We start from the raw sequence: 25068 nt of genomic DNA, 5'->3' as shown, positions 1-25068 counted from the left end.
AAATTTCGTTTGATCACTTGCTTGCAGAAATGTCATGCAAAGTTTTGTGGGCATTGGTCAATTAATAAATGAGTTCTTTTTACGCGTACAGACGAAAGTGAACAAGCTATCGTAACACTGAAGCTAAGTTACAGGACAAGACCACAATCATGCCACTTGTACACACATAAAGGCACTACATGTTTTCCTATTTTCCCACTGACAGATGGTCAGCTCACACGCACAGATAATCTCAAGAGGAACACAACTTGTTTTGATTTGAAATGAGGTTTTCTTTTTTACAGATCAATGAAACAGCTCAAGACATACTATCAATAATGATAATTATTATACACAATTATGACAATGACAATGATAAGAGTAGTAGTAATGGAACAAATTATGACAATGACGATGAGGATGAGGATTAGGACAATGGCAATGATGATGACGATGATGGTGCTTGATGACGATGATGATAATGATGATGAGGAGGAGGATGACAATAGCAATTTAATGATGATAACGATGAAGGTGATGATAATGCATAAAAAAGTTGTTGATCATAATCATCACAGTCAGGGTGTGGATACTGCTGCTGCTGCTGCTGATGATGATGATGATGATGATGATAATGATGATGATGACCACCATCATTGTTCAGGCAGAGATGGCTGTAACCACAACAGACAGGCATGACGAAGATGTCAATGACATTAAAAAATGACAGAGTCATGAGCTAAAACAACATTAACAATATTAAAGTAGAGGAACACAATAATAGTATGTCTGCAGCAACAAGAGAGACTGACTGCTGCATGGACTATAAAACCGTGGAGAGCAGTGGGAATGGGTTCTGCTTGCTGACGACCAGTTTCCTGTGCTGATGGGAAATGTAGCCCTTGATCTTGTTCTGGTTGGAAAAAGAAAAGGCTCAGTGAATTGAATACTGGGAAGTCAGAGTAAAAAAAAAAAGGAGACAAACCACCTGCATGATGACCTGAAAACTCAATAATACTTACTTCGCACATCACACAAAACAGAATGTTTAACACTCAATTACAGAACCTGAATTGCTACTGTCTATTCATAATCAAACCCTTCATTGCCTCATGACGTACCTGTAACGAAAATGTGTAAATTCTAGCTTTGTGCAATACCATGAACGTCACGGAAGTTGGCAAAATTTACAGTCCCTGGTGAGTCAACACAATGCAGCCACATGTGTTAAAAGTAAGAGTCTGAGACAAACGTCAGTGAATAAATGAACTCAATTTGCTAGAGTTAACTAATCTCTAAAACAAACAAAAAACAACCAAAAAAAACACCTCACCTCAAATATCAAGTTGGCCAGGATGCATTGTGTCTCATCATCATCAATGTCTTCCACCTGACAAAAAAAAAAAAAGCATTAACATTAAAGCAAGCACATACTGTGGGAAATAAGTTAGATATAGTGCCATACAAATACAGTGAAAAATCAAACAAAAACCAATTACATTGATGAACAAGCAACTTTTTATGGCAAACAATTATTTGACATTACATCTTTGAATCTTTATGAATGTTTCAAAGGTAAACTAGTCTTGTCATAAGATTTGCCACAAAATATTTGACTCCGTGCTTCAGAGAGTTCTGCTGAGGGAAGGGGGGGGGGGGGGGGGGGGGAGCATCTAGGAGATAAATTTCAGTGTGCAGTGACAAATTTGGATTTTAATTTTAAAAAACCCAGATATCAGAGCATTACCTCCATCATCCTGAGGGCAACTGTGAAGGAGCTTATGTCTATAAGATGGTTCTTTTCATTGATCAGGTACCTGAGATGGGAAATATATACATATAGTTAACATTAACTTGAACATCCATCAAAGAAAGCAAGTCATCAAAGGTTTTTGAGTACTCAAACAGATGATTATTTAAAAAAACAGAGTTGAAGAAGCAGTAACTGTGTGCTTACTGTGCATAAAGAAATTGAGGACACAGTTGTTAAAAATCTATTGATAAAGTTAAAATGTCTGAGTATGGAAAGGGAAATGGGGTAAATACACAGATACAGCAGAAAGGAAGAGTTGGGATGGGGGACTGAAATTAAAACTAGTATTGCTTCAACTGCAGCCGAAAGGCAGACCACACCAAAAAGATAATTCACAACTTCAAAGCAGATACAACATGCACATCAAATACTACTGAAAGCTACAGATAAACAAAACAATGTTCCCTCAGTCCTGTCTCCTAAATGACCATAACTAGGTCAATAAGGGAGTAAAACACCTACAGTCAATTAAGATTGGCATTAATGTAGATGTCCCAAGACCCACACTAAAAAAAACCTGCATTGAACTAAATAATTGAACACAAAGGCGCCTAAAACTGACTACAAAACTGAAAGACCAGACACTGTGGTAAGCATGCCCATGTCACGTACACTTTCTTGAACAGGTTCCTGTAGGTGATGATCTTCAGCTTCTCCAAGATCAAGTAGATCCCGCAGCGGATGAAAAATGCCTCATGCTTCTGCATGGCAGCATTCAACTGGAGCAAGTTACCAGAGCTGAATAACAAAAGGAATGAGACATGGTCATGTGAGATTTTTAAAAGTGACAAAACGTTAAACAGGGATACAAGGAAAGAGCCATTTTCATGAAAAAATTAGAACACATTGAGGGTGGAATGGATAAATACACCAATGGTTGGATGACCGGATAAACAAAAGAGTGGATAACTGAATGAAAGAAATAAGCAATAAAAGTATGAATGAATCCCAGGATTGAGAAGCAAATTAATAAAAGCACATTTGATCTCTTGAGGGAAACAGAATAAAAAAGTCATTAGTTAGCTAGACTTGTACAACAACTACCTGACAGCCTGAGTAACTTCAGAGAACTGGAGCAGGTCATACTTCCTCAGCAGACTCAGCCGCGGCATATGACCCTGGAACAAACAAAAGAAAGGAGGTAAGACCAGAGGTAAACGAACAAACATACACTGAAACAGAAAAATGGAAGTTCATAGAAAGGAAGAAAGAACAAGCAAAGGAAAAATAAGAGATACAAGGAAAGAGATATAAGTAAGAGTAAAGTCATTAGTCAATCTCAGTGAAGTGAATGTATCTCGATTACAACTAGTGGTCAAAAGAAAAAAACTACAAAATTAGCTACAAACACCTTCCTAGGATTACAGAAGGAAATCAACTCCAGTTCAAAAAGAGAGCAAGAACAGAGGTTGCTGAAATTACAACAAGAACAAAACGTTTCTCAACACGATGGAACCAGGCGCTCGTCAATTTTTTTGTATTGTGGAGTTATTGGTATAATTTTAAAGCTTGTTCATTTGTCTTGCCTTCGTTTTAAAAAAATACTCAGATATAACGAACAGAAGTCGAGATATTTGCTATTTAAGGAGGTGGGTACGCCTCGTTTCAGAGGTAAAATTAGCTAAAAAATGGCCGCCAAAGTTTGGCAACTTCCAAGGCTTAAGAGTCCTTAGAAACAGCAAATTTACATTCTTGTGCCTTAAATCAACATTTTCAGTAAAATCAACACAGAAATGTTTAAAAGATGTTAAGTCAAAAAACAGAACGCAGCGTCACTTTTTGCCCAATTCTGTTATCTTTAGTTAGCGTGACTCAGCAGCCTGCCGGAGCTCCCCGGCTCAGTGTCACCGGGTTAATGAGTCCTGAAGCAACTTTGCCGGTGTCGGTTAAGAAGTTCACATTTTTGTCTACATTTGAAACGATATAACTTATTCCCCATCCCACACAACAAACCATTACACTGATGTACTAAAGGCTCAATGTCTTGAGATTAATTTTGTGTTGGAATGGTAATTTCTGTGCTTTACTTTTAGTTCTAGACACGTGTTTGTAGAGTACCCAAATTGTCCTATTTTAGTTATATACTTATGAATAAATTAATGTTTATTTGAAAGCGGCAAAACAGATCTCTCCATAATCTGTGTTACACTGACTACGAATTTCATGTCTTTTACTATGAGAAATCTTGAATCTGCGCAAGTAGTAATTATCAAGTTATAAGAGAAGAAAGAAGCACATCTGCATTTATTCTAAAAGCTCCACATTTTTTGGCCCGATGTTTTTTTAATATTGATTTTTTTTTTCATTCACACTAGTCGAAAAAAATTTACAATTTAGCATTGCCGACTTCAGCGCATCTAACGAAATAACCAGACAAGTTACAGTGTCCGTTCTTTTTAGAGTCTCATGAGCAGAAATGCGTGCTTTGGGTGCATTAAGTGATAATTACCATAAATACAAGGATACACCTAAAACTTCACATTGAAAAGTACCAAAATTAAGTCAGCCCAGACAGAGCGGCGACAGGGAGCTGAACCCCGTGACATCGACGTGATAAGGCGCTCGGCGGGGAATCCCCCGCTGTAACTAAAATTCCACTGCCGGTGCGTCGTGAGAAATTCACTAAAAATTGCCAAACGTGAGAAAAATGCAATTTTTTTCGATTTCATAGTTTTGACGAGCGCATGATTTCACCACATTGCCTCACAAATAACAACAAAAGGCAACTACAACAGCAACAGCAAATAAATTAACAGCAAACAATACAACACATCAACCAGGTAGACAACTGACCAGCAACATCTTGACAGGAATCAGGTAGATAAGGATGAGTCGTTTGTTCTTGGGGCTCTCGCGGTGACACTTCTGGAAGGCAAACGTCAGATACTCCTCCGCTGGACAGAGAATACATGATTAAAGTCGGTGTCAGCTGAATAGCTCATGAGAAAAACAGGCATTACAACACCTCTGGTGACTACATTCAGTAGGAGAACGCTAAAAACAACGTACTTTTTTTTTAAAGCCAAAAAGTCATATCATCTCTCATTAAAGCGAGTAAGTCAAAATGCTCATGTGTGTGTGTGTGTGTGTGTGTGTGTGTGTGTGTGTGTGTGTGCGTGAGTGTGTGTGTGTGGGAGGGGGGGTACATAATACGCGTGTAAGTATTGAATCTGTGTATTTTTATATGAGTTAATGTGCATGTAAGAGTTCATTTTATATTACCCCTATCCACACAAACCAACATCAAAACATTTTGACCAAGTACAAACTCATTCACAAAATAAAAAATAAAAATAATAAATTACACTTTTATCTGCCCCAGAAGGGCACTTTGTTTTACAATGGCAAACATACATATACAAACATAAATACATAATTATAAATACGTACATACATAAATACATGCATAAATACATACATAAATACACCATATTACACAAATACAGAACCATTTACAACCATGCCACTGTTGGTCGCCACTGGGCAGCGCCCTGTATTTTGAGTTAGGGTTGTCGTGTCTTGCTGAAGGACACACCTCAGTGACCACCCATCTGATCCATGAGTCACCGACACTTGCTTGACATTACTTGAGTCTGAACTAACTACTTACTTAGCCACTGGAGCCCCTTTCTTAAATACAGAAATATGTGAGGCAGCATGGTGAAATCAGGCACTCATCAAAATAATGAAATTTGAGAAACAGGCATTTTTCCGCCAGCTTCGAAATTTTTGTAGAATTTTTATTTTTTGGCTTAACTTCTTTTATGTCGATATAAAAACACATTACCATGTGAATTTTACAGATAAACATGGATTACATATGTCATTTTTTCAGTTTTCAAAGACTCTTTAGATATTAGAAGTTACCATACTTTGGCGGCCATTTTCTCGCTAATTTCACAACTGAAACCAGGCGACCTCACTTCCTTCAATCGCAGGATATTTATTTCACCGGAAGCAAGGCAAATAAATCAGCTTTTAGATGATACCAATAACTCCATAAGCCCAAAAATTGACGAGCGCCTGATTCCACCTTGCCATGAGACATATGCTTTTGCCCCTTGTGTATTACAATACTTTTCAGCAGAGACAAGAGTGAAAGTTAAAAAAAAGGAGCCACCCTGTCAAAAAAAAGTAATCCTAGGTGATTCATTAACATCTTTTCACACAGATCAATGAGAATGCCCTTACCACTTTTATAATCACTGTCAAACATGGCTTTCCTTCCCACATAAAATCTGAAATAAAAGATAAACTATTCAAGCAGAATGGAAGGCAAAATGTTCAAACAAACAAATATCAAACTCAATCAGACAGAACAAGATATGTATAAGACAACATCAACTTGAAAGAAAAAAGAAATTTACATACACACTTTGAACGATTTAACTCTTTCATCACTGGGGGTTTTTCCTCGCCTGTACCAGGCCCTATCTGTGACCTACTTTCTGATTCTGCCTACTATCGAACAAATTACAGATTTTGAGTACAATTTTCAATATTAGCCACAAGCATTACACAGTGGAATCCTGTTATAATGAGAGGGAGGGGACTGGTGCGAAATAACCGTTATAGCAGGACTCACGTTATAAGGGACCCAATAATAAATTCAAGGGAAATAATAAAGTAGACCTGATCTATGAGTTAGGTGTTCTGTTTACTTTTTTTGTTATCTTCCCTGATGATGATTTTGTTCAACATGACCTATTGGTCTTGATAAAAAATCGAATCGGGCTTCTTTCTCTAGTGCTAGCAATGCTGACAGCTCAGAGTTGTCGATCAGAAAGAAAGGGCTCTAGACTAACCCTCCACTGTGTTGTCCCCCACTCTACCACACCCTGTGGTGCGTTCGTCAGATTGTGCACATGGGCACACACCACACCCTGCCCACATCACACATTCGCTCCAGCCATCACAACACTGAGATCTTTTCCTCCCAGCAAAGGAGAAGTGAGAGGCATGGTAGGTCTAGATAATCTAGACCGGGCTGGCCTATCACACGATGTGTTCTGTTTGTCTGCGCATGCCACACCCTTACCACTCATTTGCTACAGCCTTCATTGTTAGCATAGGTGGGCTCTCCCATTCTTTGTTTCGCCAGATCACCGCCAAGCTTCTCAACTGGTGAGGTTTTACACATGTATAATTGGCCTATGCGCTGTGCACAGCAGCAGCAATATGCCGCTATAACCGACTTGCATGTTTGTCCGATTGCGCTATAGCAATATTTTATTTACAAAGATAAAGAAGAAAAAACCCAAGGGTTTCAGAATAGTGTTTTCACAACATACTTCTTGTTATTTCAGGACTCGTTAAAAGTGGATTCCATGGTATAAGAAAATTAAGGGGAAATAATTACCTGTCTCAACATGTTGCAAGAAAACGATAATTCTTCAGCCCGATATTTCACTTTCGAGTGTTACAAAAGTAGGTATGGTTTTGAAGCAGGAAGTGGCGAGCAACGAAACATGGCTTGCGGACCAGTGTTGGGAGTACTATGAGCCATGAAACACAGCTTGCGGACCAGTGTTGGGAGTACTATGAGCCATGAAACACAGCTTGCGGACCAGTGTTGGGAGTACTATGAGCCATGAAACACGGCTTGCAGTAGTAAAAGTGTTTACGAGACATCTTTAGAGTAATTCTCAGAATGATATCATCATCATCCGGTGCCTTGCCGACTGGCGTGGGCGATCATGGACCTCCACTTCCATCTGTCTTTCGAAGCAGCAATGGTGTCTGTTGTTCTTGCTGCTCCCAGCCATGTTGTCATCTTGTCCAGTATCTTTTCCCTCTGTCTGCCTCTACCTCTCTTTTCATCAAACTTTCCTGGTACCCAACCTCACATGAGAAAACTATGAGTCAGTAAAATATCTTTTCCGCAGAATACAACGTCAGGTACAGACTAGGCTTCACCCACACCTTAAGCGTAGTAAGTCTGGAAATCAAACCACGATAAGAATATCAATGTTTTTATTTTGATAAATATACTACCCTGTGAGGCCAGGATCTAAACACAGACTCTCACAACTGGAAAACCAATATATCAGGACTATTCAACTAGTAAGCTGGGACTAGCTTAATTAAGTTTAATAAAGTGACAAAAGGAACAAGCTAGAGACATAATAATTGTTGCAACTCCTAAGAGTAATACAATAAATACCTGTAGGTCACCAGCTGAGAAAGACTGAACTTGTCTTTGATGGGCAGACTTTCAATGGCACGTATAAGAGGCTTACACAAATGTAATTTGTTGATCTGTGAGAGAAGAAAAATCATATGAGGCAACATAAAATACACACCCCAAAAGCTCTTAGTTTTCTTATAACAATAAAAGAAAAACACTACTATACAAAAGGCACGTGTTTCACAAGTAGATTCATATATCTCTACGGTGGTACCAGAAAGTCATCGAGTTGTAGTATTCAGTGAGTCAACTTACCGTCACCAACACAATGCTAAGAACAAACTTGGATAATGAATATAAAATAGTCTCTGCCTAAGACCCGCGTGCTTGGGAGCAAGGAAAATGCAGGATCTTAGGCGAACCGGGATCTTAGTAGAATGGCCAGGGGGAAGAATCCACAGTCACTCATGGTGAGGCCCAATATCAGTACAATGATCTCCTCTTACTTTAAAATGAACTGACATGACTCCTGGGCACTAAAAGTTCTTTTCAGAAGTCAGTTTTTCTTTTTTGTGTTTTTTTTGTTTGGGGAAGGGTGGGGCGGGGTGTTTTGTTTTTTAAATGCTGAATCAGGTGGGAACCAGTTGGCTTCAGGCAATTACCCCACCAAAATTGTTTTGCTTTCCATCTCTGACAGAGTTCCCTGCCCATGTCATGATGCATCATAAATCGTTGTGCTGTGACCACACTGACTATTACAGGGTGATAAAAAAAAAACTGTACAACTTTTTAAAAAAATACCTCTCACAAAAATTGTTCTAGAATGCTGTAATTTGAAACAGATATAATAAATTCAAAAGGAATTCGTCTGACATAAAATCCAAGGAGAAGAAACTTATTTTGAAAACGGAAACGGCTTAAAGAAAAAAGCACCCAAAAACGCAAAGTCCACCAATTTTTAAAAATCTCGTAAAGGAAGTCGTGAAAACATTGATTGACTTTTTTCTTTATTTTCTCTTTGACATTTAATATTCCATCCCTGTGACATTTAAACAATATTTAATTTATTTTACAGAGTTTTAAAAAACTAACTATTTCATTCTGAAATTCCTAGAAGCAGTGCTCTACATGCCCTCCTTTGAATTCAACACATTTTAACACTTCGATTGAAATGTTCAATGGCCCCCAAACACAAGGAGTGTTTAAAGCGCCACATAAACAGTACAACTTCAGTATGAAGTGGCTTCTAGAGTGGGGTGCCCAATAGACAGCATTTTTGGAGTTAACATACCCCATAGGGTGAAAATGGGCTTTGCACTAAAATAAATTAATGCCATCGAGGAAATGATCCTGCTTTTCAAAACAATCGAGGAATCATGAACACATTGCCATGCTCTGATCCATGTCATCTCAGCCTAGATAAGATGAAAATTGTACAGTCGCAGGTTAAGATCTGCCATGAGAATGCTAACTTTTGAGTGGTAGGAAAGTCCTAGCTGCAGATCGTCTACGGACATACGTCTCATGACACTTGACTACCAAAATCTGCACCCTTGTGACATTTGAAGGGCTGTGCATGGTGCCTGTTCGACCTAAAGTGGTCATTTTCAAGAAAATTTTTTGTTCTGATTCACTATGGATCCAAACCGATGGAACTTCTCATTTCAAAACGCCAAAGGTCTTGAGGGCACCCAAGCATTCTCTCCATGCTGGGCAGAGAACTTACAAAATGTCAAGGATGGTGAGATTGTGGAGAGGTAATGTTCAATACAAAAAGCTCTCTGATCTTTACTAAAAGTGACCATGATCTCAGTGGGCAAACGAAATTTAGGAAAAACAATATCTGCAGACTTCTGTTAACTTGTTAGACTGCTGTAGCTTGCAATAAGGCCGCAATTGTTGCAACTTTAGTGGTAGGCCGAATGCAAACTGGTGTGTCATGCTATGAAAATGGCGACTAGGTAGAAAATGGGTTGTTTTTTAAATGCGCCATATAGAGCAAAACCATTCAAAGAACTTTTCTAAAATGAATATCAGACAACTTCCTTTTGACTTCCAAATGTTATATATTCAAATCTGAAACGAAAAACTTCAGTATGGAGGAAGACGTTTACAAAACAAGTCATACAGGTTTTTTTGGGATCACCCTGTATTTTTCTTTAAATTAAAGGCAGGCTCACAGCCAACAGATGACCACATAACATAAAGGCGATTGGACAGTCCACGAGTGTAGGCGCCAGTCTGTCTAGGAAGTTTGAGTGCAAAACTGGAAGACGAGAACAATGGTCTGGGAAACTTAAGTGTCCACAAGTTCACAGTTTGATAGAATGCTGTCTGATGCTTGCTTGTTGGCCCTCCCCACCTTGTGAGTGATGTAAGATCAGGCGGACAGCTCAGGAGATCGGGGAAAGGAACGCGTCAACGATATCACACCTAGGAGCGCTCCCGTCTGGAACAAACATTGTAACAGCTTATCGAGGTTTACAACACATGTGTGATCGCGTGTATGAAAGCGGATGATCCATGACGCGACGGACGGTACAACGATGGCATACTTTCGCTTCTTGGTTGATCAGCTGAGCCCGCCCAGGTTTATTCTATTTTTTTCTTTAAAAAAAAAACCCCCAACTAAATAATGACTTGAAAAGCAAGATCTTATTCGATTGTAGCTCCTTCAGAGCGGGTCAGAGCGGGATGTTAGAGGTGACTTTATATAGAAAAAATTATGTTTTTCCAAAACAGCGGGATATTAGGCGAACCGGGGCCATAAGCGGTGGGATCTTAGGCGGAGACTTCTGTATAGGAAAGAATAGAAGAACAAACCACACCACAGCACTCATCAAGACTGTGCTTGAAACTAGGTACACGAACCTTCTCTTTCGTTTGAACTAAAACAGTATAAAGAACTACTTCACAAGGACAGTAAACTTCTACCAACACTTCCAAAGACTATTAAGTGTTTCATTTCTGGGGGAAAAAAAACCCCTGCCATCTTTCAAAATGGTTGAAATCAGCAAAATGGACTCGTGTTAAAAACCTGAAGTCATGACAGTTGTTCAAATGGAAAAAGGCACAGAGATATCAGAGCATAGGATAAGTGGTTGCATCTTGCAGTCATTTCACAGCTTTTTAAGGGGTCTAAATTGCTGGCTAAGTTGGGGATTCAACAGCAGGTCACTTTATGCGGAGGAAATAATTCCAACTATGCACACGAACGTAAATCGCTTGATTAAGAGATCTGACCGACCTAATTTAACAGATTTTTTTTAAATTTACGTAAATACTGGCATTTGAGGATTATCTACCCACAACCTCTTTTGATGTGTCCATAACTCCAAAAATTCAGTGGAGACACTTTCACAGAGAGAGGGTATATTCTCACGGTACATAACAGGATTCCACAATGAAAAAACTTACAATAAGCAGTACAGGTTCAAAAGTAAGTAATAAAAATAAAAATAATAATGTTATTTAAATAGCACCTATCCATGCTCTGCAGCATGCTCTATGTGCTTTAAAATGTAATTCAAAAAAGAAAAGTACAAATAATTAGTTTCAAGCAACATGCAGATCAGAAAGTATAACTAACCTTGAAATAGATTTTAAAGAGCTGGTTGACAAGATTCAGCATTCCCCACTTTTTAGAATCTTCAATGGCAGCACGACTGATGATAAAGACAAAAAAACATCAGCTCTTAATTCTTTCTCCACTCAGGCCTGTCTACCCATTAATTACTTACGCCTCCTCTCTACATCTCCATCCAGAAAAATGAGCTGGAGCAACAAAATAGAACCAAAAAAAGCTGTTATTCTTTCCCTCCTTATTCCATCTCTTTTCCTTTCAGTTAATTCATTCATCTTAAGTCTTCTCTGAACACAAACACAACAAAACATCAGCAATAGACATACCTTTTCTGGTAAGGCACTAAACTGATAAGTGGCCAAATTCAAATCCATTTTCGAACAATAGTTTTACTGATTCCCCATATTGCTGATTGAAATATAGTTTACAATTCAGGGACCCACCTCTATAAAATCAACTTTTTTAAAAGTGATGACCTACTTATCTGAGGCACAGACTCTGAATAAACTCATGAGTTGTTCTGCTGCTTTTTCTAACATTTCTCCAGCCTTCCCTTTGTTTCTCTCTACCAGCTGAATGTCCGCCTGGAAAGCAAAAATAAATATACAATAAAACCAGGACCTCGTCAACTGATGAAAATGCACATTAAGACTAAGAACACAACCTAACAACCTTATAAATAATGCTTCCCCTTTTTTCTATATGAAATTCAATTTTTACCACACAGATTCAAGTAACATTAACGTTACAAACAAATATACACAAACTAAAGTCACACTAAGTAGATTAATATAATTGGGCCTTTAAAGGGGGGAGGAAATAAAGAGGGAAAGCACAGAAATTAAATATAGTCAGAAAATAATCTATATTGCTTTCATCAACAATTTTGACATTAATAATAATAATAATAGATAGCATTTGTATAGCGCATATTCCCGCTCAACAGCAGGCTCTATGCGCTTTACACTATATTATTACCCCAGCAGACCATAGAACACTCCGAAACATTCTCAGCTTCCCGGGAAGCATACATTAAGGGAACACTTAATTTGAGCCACTATTTTAAACAGGCATATATATAACCTTTAGACCTCTGGCCTGCCGAATAGAATAGTCCTGGATGCAACAATGTCAATACTGCTTTTACCCATTTTGGAAAGGGGGAGGAGGGGGAGAGGGTGGGGGGGGGGGGGAGAGAGAGGTTGTCATCATACCTATCAAACAAAGGTAACGGCCTTGGGATTTCTTAACTCTTTAAACCCCATCAAATGCTGTCCGGTGGTAATAACCCTGTTTCCCATCAGACGCTGGGACTGTCTGACACTAGTGACAACAGCTTCATTTCATTAAGTGCTAGTATTTGCTCGTTTTTCTGAACTATTCCAGAACCAAGTTATTTTTAGTAATGACTGAGCCTTTGTTTCCGCCATTTAGAAGATGGAGGCAAGCTTTTGGGGGTTATAATGAGAAATAACGCGCCACGTTTATGTGTAAACAAAAACTCCGGGAAACTGTGGAAAAAACTCAGGATTTAAAGAGTTAAGAAGATACACTGCTGGACAAACAAATGACTACATTACTGCTACTCACACTGACAGCAAATAGACGCAAGTCTAACGACACCGCAAACATCATTGGCAAGGCCCAGTTTTCCTCTTTCTGAGCTTGAAGGGCCTTAAGAAAAGATCTGACCACAGTTAAGGAGTTGAGGGATGAAAGAAAATGGACATTTTAAAATAAGAATGCAACATTGCAAAACTAACCAAGCCCATCTACATGTAAATCAACAAAGTGTAGTAACAACTTAATCTCTCAATCAATGAAATACAAGTTTTAAAAATGTACATTTATTGTGAAGCCCCTAAAGCCATCAAGTAGAGGGCACTGTAGAAGTGACCATAATTATTATTATTATTATTATTGTCATTATATACCAGGCATAAAATGATTATTGTAAACTTACGAAACAAAGGAAGGATTAAAAGGAGAAAAAAAAAGGGTTAAAAATCTTTGTTCTCTTTTTAATGAATGAAAAACAGACAAACTGTTAGATAAACTGACAGGAAGAGATATCCGTTAACTCCTTAGCTATGTATTATTTTGGGCTTGTGGACAAATTTTGTTCGGGAGGTCGAAATGAGATGATGACTAGTGCGCAGTTCAAATGTCTTTGGGGCCACAAATTCAAATAAATATCAACATATTATACACCGAAATTTAAAGTATGATTTGTAGAATACATCTGTAATGCTTATTTGTGTGGCTTTTTAACTTTGGTTCCTGTAAGAGGCAATTATGCAACAAAATTGTGCTTGGATGCGGATAAAATTCCAAAATAAAAAATTATTAATCTTTGGTGAAACTCAAAAAATATATTTGCACCTAGTCAAATAATACATCAAAATAACCATAAATGAATATAGAATTGGAAAATATTGGAAAATTTGCAGTTATTGACATACATTCCACATAATTTGTACATTCAGATCATAACATCCGATATTGAAAAAAAAAAATTATAATCTTGATAAAAAAGGACAAGACGCATTCACGAACAGAAAAAAAACCCACACGTATCTTAAATGAAATTATTCAGAATTGCATTTGGAATATACGTACACATGTCTTGAGTGGTACTTTTTGTGTAATTTTATTTTTAAAATTGAAACTTTGGGGATCAAAAAATATTTTGACAATTTATTCTAGATCCAGAACTAGCACGTAAAAATACTGATTTCTCAATAACACAGCAATAGGAATTTTTAGTCCATTTTACAAATATAGTTTTGATATTCTAAAGTAGAGTCCTACACTTCTTTATCAAGCAAAACAATGATACATTTTGTGGTTTAAAAGTACTAAGACTGGCTGGTGTATCAGGGCAATAATTTGGGCATCACGATAAAACAAAGTCGCAAAAACTTCGAAAAAGTGCTTCAAAACTGAATCAAAACTTGAGATTTTTGTTTAAAACGTTTGACCCGGAAGTCAACGTTATATTACAACCTTTTCTTTAACATGGATATGTGGATTGGAATACAATCTAAGCTAGAATCATAGGTTGGCTATGGCAAGCCGCCCCCAATGGCTCGAGAACTAACCTGTTCTCGAGCCATTGGGGGCGGCTTGCCGTAGCCAAGTCACTTTAGCCGCACCGCTGCCCACCGCTCGGCGTCGCGAATGAATTAAGCCCAAAATCCAATCAAATCAAATTAGTGAAAACCAACCAAAAAAAAAAAAGGATACTGAACAACCACAGCTTGTGAACCGTAGGCCTCTGAAAAGTCATGGTTGGCTACAGCTGCACAGCACCTATGATGAAAACAATGTGAGCTGTAGAGATGAAGACACAATACATAAACATGTATATAATATAATTATATGTGTCACAACGTCGTAGAATCATGCGCTCCGCTCGTTATTTTTTCAGCACATGGGGTCATTGGTACCGTCTTAAAGCCTGTTCCTTTGACTTCTTTTTGGTGAAAAAAATATATCCTTCTATGTTGAACAGAAGTCGAAATATTTGCGATGAAAGGAGGTCAGGGCCACCTGATTTCAAAGGTAAAATTAACGAAAAAAAGGCCACCAACATTTGGTAACTTTCATAGCCTGAGAGTCCTTGGAAACTGAAAAGTTACATTTTTTGTGCCTTTAATCCATGTTTTTCAATAAAAATCCACACAAAAACGTGTTTTAACATGGACATAAAAGGTGTTGAGCCAAAAACAAAAAATTGTAAAAAAATTGCCCATCAGCCCAAAAAATGCCGATTTCTTCGATTTCATAATTTTGAGTAGCACCTGATTTCACCACGATGCCTCACATATACAGCTGAAACTGTCCAAGGTGGCCACCCACTGTCAAGGACAAAAGTGGCCATCTTAGACAGGCGACCTCTTTAGGTAGGACTGATCAAAATGAAGAAAACAATTGAAACCACTCCCTTCTGAGGTTAATGGCAACGTATCGGGCCAAAAAAAGAAAACACAAATGACAATCTTTTACATGACGTTCATTTAATTTTTATCAGTCCCAAATCCCCTCTATCCTTAGACTGAGTTCGAAATTTCAAGAATTCATCATGTTTTTTATCCAAGGGACAGTCAGTTCCACCCAGACAGAACCTTACCTAAGGTGCGCGGCCACCATCTCATCATAGGGTGACTCTAAAACACGTCGACACTGGTTATCTGCCCTAGTGTTCTGCAAGTTTGGGCTTGCAACATGGGGATCTCTGAACGATAACAGACGCTGAAAACAAGTTGAAGAGTCTAAATTTAATTAACATACCATCAAAGAGTGAAATAGAACATTTTCTCAGGACAGGTATCCCTATGATGTTAAGATTTAAAGTAATGAAAATTCTCAAAATAAACAAAGAGGGAAAAAAGGGTGTTTCACAAATTAAATTGAAAGCAGTAAAACTTGTTGAAGAAAAACGATTCACACCCAATAATCAAAACTAAGTTCAATGAAGACACTACCATAGAAACAGAAACATACAAACTAGAAATGAACAGTCATGACAGTTACAATGGCAAATATACAAACGTACAGCAGCTTCATCACTGTCATAATTCTGAAGAGCCTCATCAACCTGAAACAAACAAAAATAATGAAGGTTTCAAAGTAAACTGAAAATAGTAGCAGAACAAACAGGTAGAAAAGATGAAATTATGAACAAGACGCATGAAACTGTTAAAAGGGAAAGTGCAACTGGGAATCTAGATTGGACAACCTGGGGCTGTGTCACAACGTGGTGGAATCAGGCGCTTGTCAATTTTTGGACATGTGGAGTAGGCGAATCATCTTAAAGCTTTTTCAATTGTCTTTTCCAATGAAAAATACGGCCATCTGCCTTGAACAAAAGTTGAGATATTTGTGACTGAAGGAGGTGGGGATCACCCGGTGTGAGAAGTATAATAAGTGAGAAAATGATCGCCAAAACTTGGTGACTTCCAAAACTGAGTGTCCTTGAAAACTGGGAATTTACATTTTTTTGTGCCTAAATCAACGTTTTTTGGTAACATCCACGCTGAAATGTGTTTTTGAAAGGTCATACAAGGCAGAGAGGCGAAAAAAGAGATTTTAATATTTTGCCCACAGTCAAAAAAAAATATGCCGGTTTCCTTGATTTCATTAGTATTGTTTTGACAAGCGCCGGATTTCATCAGGCTGCCTCACATGGGAAGTAGAATATATGTTTCACGAAACCTGATCTTACTCTCAACTATCACATAACCACACTGAATCACCAGCACATGATTCAAACTATCGCTTGCTTAAACAGGTGTTATTGTCAACCCTTCGAACACACAGGAGAGCAATGCACCTTATGCTCGAAGCATCCAGCTGAAAAATAGCCCACATTTTGCAGAACAATTATAATAGACACCATATCATCGCCATCTGTATGAAATAGAACCATCATCAAGCAGTCAGTTATGACAACCGAGTTCTTGACTTGCGACGGCTGATGTCAATTATATTCTTGTTTTCACAATGACAATACTTGTCATAGTAGACTTTGTATTTATATAAAAGAGGACGTCACTTAACATGAAATTCCTTTTACAACACAAAAGGATTTCAAATCATTTAATTTCCCCTCTCTTTATTCTTGTGCATTGCAACTTCCCATAATTACAAAATCTGCTTTTAAACACAAGGACATTTTCTGGTCCCATTATTATGTGTTCTCCCAAGTGGGAGAGGAATTTGGAATTCTTACCCATCTCTAGCACTTTTCTTGTTCATTCTTTTATATATATGTGATCTTGCTACCCCCTACTCTTTTCCCTTTTGTTTCTCTTCTTTTTTTCACCCCCTCCCATCCCTCTTCCTGCCTTGGCCTTCTTCCATTCTCCCTTGTTTCTTCCAACAACTTTAAGAGTAAGGCTAGCCTGACAGTCTAGCTGTTCTTAAGTATAGCAAGCTTAGCCGTCTAGCCGTACGGCTAGCCTGCCAGTCTAGCCATACTTAGATCTAGGAAGCCCTATTGACCAAAACTTGTTGAGTACACAGGTCTCATTAGAACTAGTAAATATTCAGATACCAAATTTAAAAAAAAAAAAAAAAAAGCATGATGTCAGTAAGGCACCTTTTGGTTTCGTCTGAAATATAAATACTTTAGGTATTTATTGCAAAACTAAAATTTTATTTTTACAATTCAGCCATCATCATTAAGTACGGCTAGCCTGCCAGTCTAGCCGTACTTATTTCAGACCCTATTAGAAACCTGTTGAGTAGCCCACACAGGTCTCAAAGTAATTTCAGGTTTAAAATACACTGTCAGTAAGGCACCTTTTGGTTTCGTCACAAACACAAATACATTAGGTATATAGCAAACTAAAATTTTTTTTACAATTCAGTAGGCCTAGTTTTTGCTGTTTGTCAGAGTCATTGTTAAGTACAGCTAGATTGCCAGTCTCTATCCATACTTATTGCTGGCCTTTTCAAACTGTCAAGCGTTGCCCTGTCTGTACACAGGAAGAGGAATGAAGTCGTGTTCCGCACCCTAAGCGAGCAAGGCCTTGTCGACCGCGGCTGTTTTGCTGTGCTACTCCGTTGCATTCGGACAACTGCTGCATTATTTTTCATGCGAGTATATATATATTCCTGTGCTGTTTCCTCATTCACTTTTGACTTTGAGAGACCCTAGGCTAGCGTTTCAGTTGTGCCTCTATGCCAATGGTGGATGATTCAGGGTGCCGTGAACGTTGCCTGCAAACTATGTTCCAGGCGCGCAGTCATTGTGCCGATATGTAATATTAGGAAGTGCCTATTTGCAACGCCGCGTTGCGATCAGCGCCAGTGCTAAATAAAACAGCGCGTTGCCATTAGGCCAGTGCTAAATAAAACACAGTGTGTTATATGAAGCTTAATTCACCTTTTGTTGTTGGAAGTTTTGATGGCCGAAGGGACAGCGCGTCGGCGTCTGCATTTGAAGCCAAACCATTGTTTGTTTGTTTTTTGCGTGGGTTCGAATCCCGGTCTTGGAAGTTTGGTTTTTTTGTTTGTCCTCTTCTCGACTGACCAACAAATTTTTCCCATTATAACTTGTTGCTTTGTAGATTTTTTTATCATGTAGTGAGGAAGTATGCACATTCTGGTTTTGTCCCTAAGAGGAGCTCTCCTGTAAAAAGTAGGCCTTAGTACAGTTCAATAGTAATATATAACTCACTTCAGACGGTTTACACAACAGTTGCGTGACCCCCGCCGCGACGTCTGCGACGGCTCCCACAAGCCCTGCGTGACCAACTTTGGAATTTTTTTTTCGCTCTACAAATCACGCACGGATCGTGGGACCCGCCTCATACCCTTGTTTGGCCAAGCCTGAGCTACTTAGACTTCGTTTTGTATCTCTTGGACTTGTAGTTTTTAAGTTATTGAAGGTGAAGGACAGTGACCCCAACTTACAATAGGGTAATTCTGAGAGTTGTGGTGATTTATTGAAATACTCCGAAAAACGCCAGTCTTCAACACTTGTGACTGGTGAAAGGGCCCAATAGTAAGTGAGATAATAGCACGGCTTTCCTTGGTCTGTGAGTCTAATTAATTTTTTTAATATATTTTAGGCTCAGGAGAAGAAAAAAAAACCTGCTGGGACCGGGATTCGTTGGAAGCACTAGACTTAGAGAACGTAAACAGCTTGTAATACGTTCTCTTGGCCTAACTTTAGATAATATTTTTAGGTAGATCTATGGTACGACAACACTGCGGACAGGAAATACTGCTTATAAATATCGAGTTGCACTATTTTGTTATTGTTATCCAAGCGTCTCGACTTACTGGCTCAAACTCAACAAACTCAAATGATATTTATGATTTTGGGAGATGAACAAGACTAGGTCCAGTCTACTTTGGTGCAAACAATGTCAGAAACAATGTTAGATCTAATCTAGATCTAGATCTACCCAATATTGATCGGAATAAGACAACGTCATTAAAAAAAGGAGTCAAATCCTAGGAGATTTATCAAGAAACTGAGAAGCTTGTGGCTATGCGTACGGCCCTCCCGTACGCATAGCCTCAGAGATATCGTACGGCCCTCCCGTACGCATAGCCTCATAGATATGCGTACGGCCCTCCCGTACGCATAGCCTCATAGATATGCGTGTATGGCCCTCCCTACGCACGGCTCTTAGATTTAGATAGAAGTATGCTCACAGCCTAGATAATCGCTCAGCTGAACCGCGTCACTTTATTGGATTGATATCTTGGCCAAGACAAAGATCGTGTATAACAAGATAGTTCACTCCTCTATAATTGAGCCAATTTAAAAAAGTGTCCTCAATATTTGGTGGCGCCCTCTTCGAAAAAGTGCGGACTTTGCGATCAAAGTTGACCCAATTGTGTGAAAATATTTAATTAATTAAAAAGTGAAACTAACAAACTGTGCTCCTATTCTTCTTCTGGTGAAACGAAAGAGAGCTTCAAAAACAAAGACTGTGAGCAGCGTCATCTGAACCAATGTGCGAACTTCCGCAGACACCTTTTTGGCTGAGTGAACTATTTTGTAGTATGATCTTAGGCCAAGAGACGGTCTACGAGGTCAAGATAACATCATGCAAAGTCATTGGTCACTATTTATAACTTTGGCCTGTAATTACTAAATTTACTACGTTTTTTTTCCATACGGAATGCTGAAATTTTCCATTGAAAAAAGATCAATGTCTATGCCCTTTATAGCTGCGCGCTTCCCAGTCGAAGTAGGTCATGATATATAGGGCCTGCGCGCATCCCAGGTAGCCCGGCTCACGGCCTTTACAAAGGGCCTGCATGCTTCCAGGGTTTCAGTTTGTCCACTTGTGGTGTCTGGTTTGATAGTTAATGTGCTGCCTACAAAGCCTAGATCTATAGCCTATGTACGGCATACCGTCACGTACGTCATACTGTCAGTTGGCACGCATTTGGCCTAAAATTGGACAACCAGACAATTATGCGATAATCTGGAATGCTGTCTGCTAAACAATTCCGTTCAACATTGTTTTGTTTTCAAGTTCAACAATTTTGAGCAGAATCAGACACCTGTGTGAGCAGAAATAATCCATTTCATCTCCAAATGTAAGAACCGCGTTCAGCCATTACGGCTTGCAGATGTGCAATACATCTTGAGAAATAAGCTATTGGTTCTACAATCGTACCCGCAGGATTCGTTTCGCATTTTTATTCAGTTTATAAGGTGTCTAGTTACCACCACAAACCATTCGCTGCTCTTTGTTGTAACAATTGGCGCCCGTAGGGGGGTGACGATATGGGGTACAATTTTTTGATGGATGTACCCCATACAGTCACCGTATTTTTTACATGCAGCGTGACTTGAAAAATAGTTATTTCTTGGGGAGTGCTTATTTAGGCCACATGGCCTAAATAAGGTAAGGGAGGGGGGGTTTAGTATATTTAGGCCACAGGTGGCCTAAATAAGGTAAGGGAGGGGGGGTTTAGCTTATTTAGGCCTAAATAAGGTCACCCTATTTCTTGACGGACTATGGATGGCATCTTAGTACTTTAGATTTTTTAGTTTCTATGATTTTATATAGATCTAGATCTAGATAGATCTATTTAGACACGGATTCATTAGAAAATGAGCGACTTTAGATTTTTCTTTTTTAATGTTTGAAACAAATTTATATGAAGGAAACTCTATCCCGTTGTATGTAATGATGATGTTCCTCTGTCCAATGTATACACATGTTGTGATGATGTTCTTCCAGCCACTGTTTCCACATGTTGTGATATTGTTCCTGCTCCTACTGCTTCAGTTTCAGAAGAAAAACTTGCTGGCCCTCCCCCAACTGCCCTTGTCTCTAGTTGTGAGTGGTCAGTTGATGCCTTAGACTTTTCGACCACAGGTCTGGAATTCTCGGGGATCGAATGTACCTCCGAGGACTTCCTGGATCCTGCAGCAGAGTTTCAGCTACCTTTGGTTTCAACACCAGCTTGGGATCCTGTGATTAACCAGGACTATGTCTATTGTCTACCTGAGCAGGCATTGAGACCATTGGAAGATGAAACTCTGGTGATGCCCCAAGCCCCCCAAAAACTGCCTCAGGACAACACTTTTGCTTTGTCCTTGACAGTCTAATTGATCACGCCATTGCCACTGGATGGATGGCATCAGACATGCATTGGGTCCGCCGTTGCCATTGGCACAAAATCGAACCTAAGGAGAACGAGGGGGCATACACAAAATACCTTGATTTGTAAAATCAACTCATTCCTTCCCCCTCGTTCGTCAACCTGCCCATACCAGCAAGCTGGAACTATCTAAGGTTTCAACACAGAGAAGCGGGCTAAGGCCCCTACATACATGTCTTACGGGCAAAGTACAAAGCATGGGAGGAGGCGAAGAAATTGGAAGAAGAAAAGAAAAAGGAAGAAGTGGAAAAGAGGAAGAGAAAACGGGGGAGAAGGAAGAAGAGAAAAGAGGAGAAAAGTTAAGGAAGTTGGAGAAGCAGAGAGCAGGAAAGAAGAAGAAGAAACAACAGGGAAATTCATGTATGTGTGCGAGTAAGATGTTCATGTGAGTTTGTTGTGATAGGCCTACATGTGGAAGAGTAAAATGAAGCATTCAAGTACTTGTGTGTGAGTAAAAGATGTTAATAATAATAATAATAATAAATGATATTTATATAGCGCTCAACCCCTAATAAAGTACACAGGCTCTGAGCGCTTTACAATACAGTACGACATACAACAGTAACATGAAACGTTGTGTTCTGACTAAAGAAAATTATTCCAAATATTCATCTTATTAATTTAAAAACAGAAACAACGTCAGCTGACATTTGAATGAATCAAAAGATTTGATTTCTCTCAATCTACTTGGTAAAGCATTCCAGATCTTGGGGCCTTGGTATTCAAATGCCTTTTCACCCATTGTTTTAAGTTTCACAGAAGGTAAAATAAATTTCTTTTTGTCAGCTGAAAATGACCTTAAACTGCGAGTTGGAATGTACAGTCTTAACAGATTTGATAAATATGATGGTGCATTATCATTCAAACATTTGTGACATATGGTGGCCAACTTGTACACAATCCTTTTCTCAACAGGAAGCCAATGCAATGTTCGTAAAAGAGGTTTAGCAGAGTCTCGCTTTCTTTTCCATAAAACTAAACGTGCTGCATTGTTTTGGACAGTTTGAAGTCTTTTAACTTTCTCCAGTGATATCTGATAACAAGGAGTTACAATTTATAAAACCGAGTTTAGATAAAATTAAGCTAGTTACTTGTAAAGCAGTATACTTGGTATTGATCAGATGACGTATTTTACTAATTTTTCTTATTTCTAAATACATGCAGCTGATCAGATGATTTACCTCAGCCGACATTGACAAACTAGAATCAAAATAGATGCCAAGATTCTTAACTTTTCTTGAAAATAAAATTTTTGCATTACCAATTTTAATGTGATCATGGTCAACCTCTTTAACAGACTTTGCATTGCCTGCCAGAATGACTTCTGTTTTATTATCATTTAACATCAATTTATTTTTGTTCATCCAGTTATTCACTAAGGCAATACAATTTTCAGCACGATGGACAAGTTCATCTAAGTTGGTAAACAATGTTGAACCATAACTTTGGGTATCATCAGCATAGAAATGGTATTTTAAGTCATATTTAACTATTTCCTTCACAAGTGATTGAGTATAAATGGTGAACAAAACTGGACCGAGGACTGAGCCCTGGGGGACCCCATACTTAAGAGCATGATCTGATGACTTAAGCCCTTTAATAAAAACAGATTGGTAACGATTTGACAGGTAAGAAGAAAACCAGCTAAGGGCAGTCCCGGATTATCCAAAAGACACTTCCAATCGCTTCAATCAAATGTGATGGTCAATTGTATCAAAAGCTGCTAATAGATCTAAAAGGCTCAGCAAAACAACTTTTCCTGAATCACAATCAGTAAGCATGTCGATTCATGACTTCAAGAAGTGCTGTTTCTGTGCTGTGGTTAGCTCGATAGGCAGACTGGAATGGCTCTAACAGATTGTTTTCTTGTAATGATGACGAAGCTGCTCGAGGACAACCTTTTCAAGGATTTTAGACAAAAAAGGTAGATTTGAAACAGGTCTATAGTTCTTTAAGACATTCTGATCTAAGTTTTGCTTCTTTAGCAAAGGTTTTACAAGAGCGATTTTAAACAGATCTGGTTCAAGTGAGTTTGTTGTGATATATGTGGGGAAGGGTAAAATGAAGCATTCATGTACTTGTGTGTGAGGAAGATCATGTTCATATGAGTTTGTGATATATGTGTGGAAGAGTAAAATGAAACATTCATGTACCTAGATCTAGATCTATGTGTGAGTAAGATGTATGTGAGTCTGTTCTGGTGGTTGTTCTTTTTAGTATGTCAATATAAACATTAGTTCTGTCTTAGGCCCACTGTACAAAAGGAGTTCGTCTTTGCTTCTTTCCTCTTTTCAAACGCCTAGTTGTGCTTCAATTTGGGGGTGATGGTATGGGGTGTAGTGGGTGACGGTATGGGGTACATACCAAGACAGAAAACCCGACACATGACGGTATGGGGTACATGTCATGACATGCGTCAAGTCTCGGTTAGGGGTCTTCTTTATACACTATTTGACTAAAAACTTCACCCCACACCTACAGGAAAGGCTGGCCTCTCAACAAAACGAAATTTTGGGTCGATGTTTTTGAAAGAGCCGAAGTTATGGAAATACAAAAGTTCACTTCCGGAAATAGTCATCTCAAAACACTAAGGTGACGGTATGCCGTACATAGGCTCTAGATCTAGATTTAGGGCGATTGTTAAGATTCCTGCGTTTAATTCCGATGTGCATTTTTCATACCCTCAGGCATATTTCGCTTTGGTCCCTAACCCTAGGTTAGGTTTAGGGTTAGGGCTAGGGTTAGGGTTAAGGTTAGGGTTAGGGTTAGGGTTAGGGTTAGGGCTAGGGTTAGGGACCAAAGCGATGCGAGGGTATGAAAAACACACATCGGAATTAAACGCGGGAATCTTAACAATCGCCAGATTTAGATCTAGCTTATTATGTGAAGTGGAGGGTCGTATACAAAGCCTTGATGCTATGCATGCGTAAAGGCAGGCTGTAATACGCATTGGCATTACACACGAGTTACGTACGCCACTTTGAATTTGAACTCAGAATAGAAAGCTTCCACAATTCAGGCAGAACTACAATATTATTATAAGGAAACGATGGCTGCTAGATCTAGGCCTAGTACAGGCGTTTCAAATAGCGGAGCTATTTAGAACGCGGCGTTTCAAATAGCACGGAAGCTATCAGAAGGCGGCATTGCAAATATAATAGCACCTGCCTGGAAAACTTCTACTAAATTAGCACTAAAAAGGCCTACTTTAGACTAGATCTAGATCTAGATCTAGTAAACGCCAAAGCTAAGTCTCTTTAACTGCACGGATTCCAAAGGTAAAATGTCTAATAGGATTAGAAATTAATGTGACTACTTTTACAATTAGCCACAGCAGTCACGAACAGATTGTTCTTACCGAATGTAAATATGAATTCAGTGAAACGTTTGCCATGTTTCGATTTGAAGCGATGTTTTCAGCAA

At 38.8% G+C, this 25068-nt stretch overlaps 1 protein-coding gene across 1 annotated transcript; it reads right to left on the bottom strand.

Annotated features, from left to right (window-relative positions):
• Positions 1 to 251: 251 nt before the first annotated feature.
• On the bottom strand, positions 252 to 25068 carry LOC101849315 (PCI domain-containing protein 2). Its single transcript, XM_005105590.3, has 15 exons — positions 25004 to 25068; positions 16061 to 16102; positions 15635 to 15756; positions 14749 to 14814; positions 13093 to 13189; positions 11983 to 12086; positions 11509 to 11584; positions 7956 to 8050; positions 5984 to 6030; positions 4586 to 4686; positions 2837 to 2910; positions 2405 to 2530; positions 1727 to 1796; positions 1313 to 1369; positions 252 to 892 (listed from the first exon to the last, which is right to left on the bottom strand). The coding sequence occupies exons 1-15, from the start codon at positions 25037 to 25039 to the stop codon at positions 803 to 805; spliced, it is 1203 nt and encodes a 400-aa protein (XP_005105647.1). The 5' UTR covers positions 25040 to 25068; the 3' UTR covers positions 252 to 802.

The sequence above is a fragment of the Aplysia californica genome, unplaced genomic scaffold (assembly GCF_000002075.1).
Source record: "Aplysia californica isolate F4 #8 unplaced genomic scaffold, AplCal3.0 scaffold00479, whole genome shotgun sequence".
NCBI classification, from domain to species: domain Eukaryota; kingdom Metazoa; phylum Mollusca; class Gastropoda; order Aplysiida; family Aplysiidae; genus Aplysia; species Aplysia californica.
This window is presented reverse-complemented; position numbering and strand designations above follow the sequence as displayed.

What these genes read in the sequence shown, in the direction of transcription:
- LOC101849315 (XM_005105590.3), bottom strand. Translation starts at nt 25,039, where the DNA reads ATGGCAAACGTTTCACTGAATTCATATTTACATTCG. An exon ending in TCACAAGCTGTGGTTGTTCA is followed by an intron (nt 13,190 to 14,748) that starts GTATCCTTTTTT and finishes AACTGTGGTCAG; the next exon opens with ATCTTTTCTTAAGGCCCTTC. An exon ending in TGACAGTGATTATAAAAGTG is followed by an intron (nt 4,687 to 5,983) that starts GTAAGGGCATTC and finishes TTCTCTGTCCAG; the next exon opens with CGGAGGAGTATCTGACGTTT.